Source organism: Penaeus vannamei, chromosome 23 (assembly GCF_042767895.1).
Source record: "Penaeus vannamei isolate JL-2024 chromosome 23, ASM4276789v1, whole genome shotgun sequence".
Classification (NCBI taxonomy): Eukaryota; Metazoa; Arthropoda; class Malacostraca; order Decapoda; family Penaeidae; genus Penaeus; species Penaeus vannamei.
The window spans coordinates 24,367,534-24,372,533 of NC_091571.1; the positions used below are offsets into that span (position 1 = coordinate 24,367,534).

The window sequence follows — 5,000 nt, forward strand, 5'->3', positions numbered from 1 at the left end:
AGAACGGAATGTGATCTTAATGTATGTATTTATCATTCCACAGGGCTAGCTGAAATCGCGCCAGCCAGTACTCCTGGCCCAGATCCTTGATCCCAAGCTATGACCCAACTCGCCTTACAGAACCAATCTCTCCGTGGATCGAGGGAGGAGCTGAGACAAAGCCCAGCCTTCGTCTTGCACGGATGTCTCTTCCTTGACCAAGGCCCAAGCTGGCTCAGGCCGACCAGAAAACCTGCCAAGCTCTCACTCTGAAGATTTCTCCTTCCCTCAGCTTTGCCCCGAGGCAAAGATTAGATTCTACGAAAGATAGGAAGGCTCCCATGTTTACATGCTAACAAGTGTGAGGTGATCGCCACGCCTCTATCGGGAAAGTTCGTGGACCGCTCTTGTAATTCGCGCTAACGTAACCCAATAATTCGATATATCAAGATTGTGCAGTAGATTTTTTTTCTCACACACAATATACGTATGTGCATGTATATATATATATATATATATATATATATATATATATATATATATATATATATATATATATATATATATATATATATATATATATATATATATATATATATTCCATATGCACATAGTGTACATAAGGTTTGCAATTAAAGAATGTTATTTTCTATTTACAGCGCAACCTTATTTATATTCATGAATGAATACGATGCTGAATACTATTAATTAAGATATCTCCATAATGTGAACTAATTTCCTGAATTCGTAATCCATCTGGCAGAGTAAAATGGCTAAAAATACAATATATTAACACAATAGATTTCTTTATTTCATAGGCAAATGCTATTGTGCATAGCAATGTGATATACAAAATACAAATACAAAAACATTGAGAAATATAAGCAGAACAAAACATTACACAAACAGAGGACAATACATCTCCCCCAAAATATATAAACAAAACTATGCATTTAATGGTAGGCCTATGTGTGAAAATAATTTCATAAATTCAGCACAAAGTGCTTATGAACATGATAAAGTATGAGGTTAAGTCCTCATGCATAGCTAATGTTAAAAGCAGCTATAGGAACAGCCATGCAAAAGCCATGCATTAAACAAAAAAACAATCAGGCAACATGCTATTGTAACAAAACCTTTGCAACTGAAATTTAAAGCAAAAAAAAAAAAAAAAAGGAGAAATAACTGTTACAACACCACATGAACTAATGTACATCAATGGTGTACTGATACAAACAAATAAAAAAACATGCAGGAAAATATAAACATATTACCAGAGAGCTTAACAAAAATCATTTATGTTGAAATAAAGCAAAAACATGGATCATACACAATCAAGCAATGTACTGTAATAGTATACATACCAAATCAGCCACTTGCAAATTGAACTGAAAAAATATGAAATTTATAAATGGCATGTTTTAACTAATTTCTTATTTTTCCTTAATGCTCCTTGCAAATATACACATTTTCTCTATTTACCTCTTAAATCTTTATTGATAAATTTTAAACAGTACAACAATCTCATTTTGGTGTAAATATATATAATATCTTTTTGTACTTCTTTACACAAAACTATATTGACTCTCACTTCTGACAGACCATTTCTAAATGACTGCAAAATATTACTTTTGTATATATTTGGTTTAATATTGTCATTGAAAAAAAATCCTATTCTTGTATCATATCAATAACTGGTTTCCTTGGATAAAACAGATATTTCTTACCCTCTTTATCTCTCACATGTATATGTCATAGTATTTTACACTATATGAGTCTATTTCCTCCATCTCTCTCCTAGTCATCACATTTATGACTCTTCATTGCAGTCCTACATACATAACCTGCTATGTATGATACAACATTGTCTTTTTTCTGTGATGGCTCTTCATTCAACCTTGGATCAGACTTTCTATGAATATATTTATTGAAATCTCTCCTTGATCTGGAAACAGATATTTCATTTTCATGTGTTATTCCATCCTCACTTTGCAAATCAATTAAATGTGTAATGACATTTTCCTCTTCTGATGTCACCACATCATGCCCCATTTCATTATTTGTTATATCTGTCTCTTTAAAATTTTGTCCAACTTTGAAACACTCAAGAGACTGGGTGGCATCATCAATACAATTGCTAAACATGGATTTATCTTAAATATTTGTTGTCAGAACCCCTTTCAAAGAGCTTACAAATTGGGGTGCTGTTGGAGCATCACTATGGCCACCAGCATATCTGATTGTACTAAATAAATTTTCAATACAATCTTGATTCATTCTATTGGTCAAAAGGAACTGATACCCATAATTATTTTTCACATCTTCCCAAAGTAATATCAAGCTTAAAATATTTAAACACCACCCATATGAACTAGGCAATGCCTGTTAATCTCCAACAAAAGACCAAGACTTTATCCAAGATTTTCAATAATTCAAAGTATTATGTTCATAATTTTTCAGGCTTATGGCCCTTTTGAGGTTTTATAATGATTGACTTTATTGTTGTTAAAAAGGTCAAAAAGTCTGTCCATATCAAATATAAAGTTTGCTGTATGAATAGCATCCAGTGGCAATGCTTCTAACTTAGCATGTGTATAAATCCCTGCTGCAACACTCCTGCTGAATACCTGTGCTGCAAGAGATACCCGCATTTTTTCAAAATTGTTTGGGTATATATGTTTGTCACTTAATTTAGGAGCTAAACGAATATCCATGGAATGATCTTTTTCATAGAAGTCCCTTATATGCTGCCATTTTATGTTATTACCATTTATTTCTATGTTATATTTTCTTAAATTATTTCTGGTACTTTTAAGAAGGTGTGGTGTATCATAGAAAACATAAACTTTATCACCATTACTATTAATGTAAGGAGAGTCTTCATCCACATTTAAGCTGTTTAACATACTCCTGTTACAAGAACCTTGGTCACAAACAATGAATTTAGGGATCAAGCATATGTTTTTCAGCTTTTTCAGTCTAACACCATTGCTTTTAAAGTACTGGATGAAATGCTGCTATGGTAAAAAAAAGTATCCCAATGTCTGTTTCCATTTTTTACTTAACCCCTTTGCCATGAAAACCATTGCATACTAAGCAGTTTTTTCGGACCTTCCATACTGGCCTAGATCTTCAATGCCATCTACCTGGTCTTTTGTGAAATTGTAATAAAGCCCTGACTTTAAAGAAACTGCATCAAAGACTACACCACAGACTATCTTTGGCGTCCCACTTTTCAGCTTTTTTATTTATTATTTCAAATATATGTGAATTCCACCCAGGTGTAAAATTCGTTCTAGCAAGCCAGTATTTAAGCATCCTGGGGGTTGGCAGCACAAAAATTTTGGAAAGAAAGTTATATGCCCTTGCCCTTTTGAAATAAAGACTTAGTGCATAAGCCCTCTGTTCATAAGAGTACTGCCTTGCTTTATTTGTAATGTGTGAATATTGTAATTGAGCTTTGAAAAAAAAAACTAAGAGCATAGCTGTTCAAGTACTTTGATGCCATATTGATAATCTCTGATGGTAAAACATTGTTTTTGTTGAAAAGTGCACCTTGCTTTAACACATCTACTTTCTTGAGAAGTCTTTTCACTCTTGTCCTATACCTGTGAAGTAATTCTGATGAAGTTTTACATTTCCTCTTTCTCGAATTTGTTTGGAGGTCATGATTTCCATCAGGGTCTGAATACAGTAACAGAATGGAAAATGGTCTCTATTAATCAAAGGTTATATAACCATCAGGAATGAAGGATACATTATGGATAAAAATACATGAAGAGAATAAATCAATGACAAGTACAAATATTATTTATAATATATATATATATATATATATATATATATATATATATATATATATATAATTTATATAGATAGAGAGAGAGAGAGAGAGAGATACATTGTACTATATTATATTATACTATATTATATTATATATATACTTTTTTTAAGCTGTACAGGACAATATTTCCTTATCTGTCTTTTTGTGTATGAAAAGATTAAGGGGAAAAGGGTAAAGAAAAGTATGAACTTAGACATCAAAATTTTAAAGCTATATATACGAAAGGGAATAATATTTGCCATGTCTACCTTACACCCACTGGAGAAAATAGCCTTATATATAAAGATCAATCAAATCATCAAAAATAATAGTAATAGCAAAAGTAATATTCACTATGCAATAAATTCCAAAAATATTATCCATGCAATAACATATGTACATTCACAAATAATTGATTTTATAAATAACAGAAAAGTATCAATATAATCAATAATGTATATTATGATTCATAGTTCTATAAGTTTGTGTCAAAATATATTGCAGCACATTTGTTCAATTATGATAGTATATTCTCTTACCTGGACAAGGAGGTATAGATGGTTGAACTTCATAATTGTTTGATGTTAGACTTACTTCCTCTTCTGATGAGTGGCCTGCTAAGTCTGAGGGTATTCCTGCAATATGGTAATTATAATTCCTGTTGCTTTTATTAATCATTTAAGGTTTTCAATAAATCAATTTGCTATTTCATGTATAGGCATTTAAAATTAAGAATTTGTTCTCAAATCATACCAAAGGTGATGTCCTTTTCCAAAAAGATAGTACTTTCATCCAAAGTTACTGACTGGGGTTGTGTTGGTTTTGCTGTAAATTGCAATTTTGTATATCAATTTCATATATATATTATGTTTTTCAAAATGCTAATATTTATGCAATATACTGGTTAAAAATAATTTGTTTAGGTATGATATTATATATAATGCATGACAAAAAGTACACAGACACTGAAGAAAAAATAAGTTAAATACTAAAGAAACAAATACCAAAGTAAAATGTTTTCCATGAGCTGTTGCCATCACTCCAAGAATCATTTCCCATCGTGCAGCTTCCTGATGCTTCTTCTGTCAAATATGTCTATATCAATATGCATACATTTTGTCTTATATATTGGCATACATAGTAATTTTCAAAATACTCTTTAAATTGGTAATTTATATTTTGTGCAAGGCTAGCTGTT

General features: G+C 31.3%; 2 protein-coding genes across 6 annotated transcripts in view; both read right to left on the reverse strand.

The window, feature by feature from the left end:
- Nucleotides 1-362, reverse strand: part of LOC113813023 (actin, clone 302) — a 1,869-nt gene extending 1,507 nt beyond the window's left edge. For 2 of the 4 annotated variants that reach the window (XM_027364959.2, XM_027364957.2), the window contains exon 1: nucleotides 119-259. The gene's annotated coding sequence lies outside the window, so the exon portion shown is untranslated. Of the gene's footprint in view, nucleotides 1-113 lie in introns of all 4 variants that reach the window. The other 2 variants (XM_027364958.2, XM_027364956.2) reach the window with 2 other exon arrangements.
- Nucleotides 363-3,219: 2,857 nt separating this feature from the next.
- Nucleotides 3,220-5,000, reverse strand: part of LOC113813024 (uncharacterized) — a 4,197-nt gene continuing 2,416 nt past the window's right edge. Inside the window, exons 3-6 of one of the 2 annotated variants that reach the window (XM_070137781.1) lie at nucleotides 4,807-4,881; nucleotides 4,556-4,627; nucleotides 4,342-4,437; nucleotides 3,220-3,663 (exon numbers count right to left, since the gene is read on the reverse strand). In XM_070137781.1, coding sequence (XP_069993882.1) covers nucleotides 3,407-3,663; nucleotides 4,342-4,437; nucleotides 4,556-4,627; nucleotides 4,807-4,861 — 480 coding nt within the window. In that variant the 5' untranslated portion in view covers nucleotides 4,862-4,881 and the 3' untranslated portion in view covers nucleotides 3,220-3,406. Of the gene's footprint in view, nucleotides 3,664-4,341; nucleotides 4,438-4,555; nucleotides 4,628-4,806; nucleotides 4,885-5,000 lie in introns of both variants that reach the window. The other variant, XM_070137780.1, reaches the window with a different exon arrangement.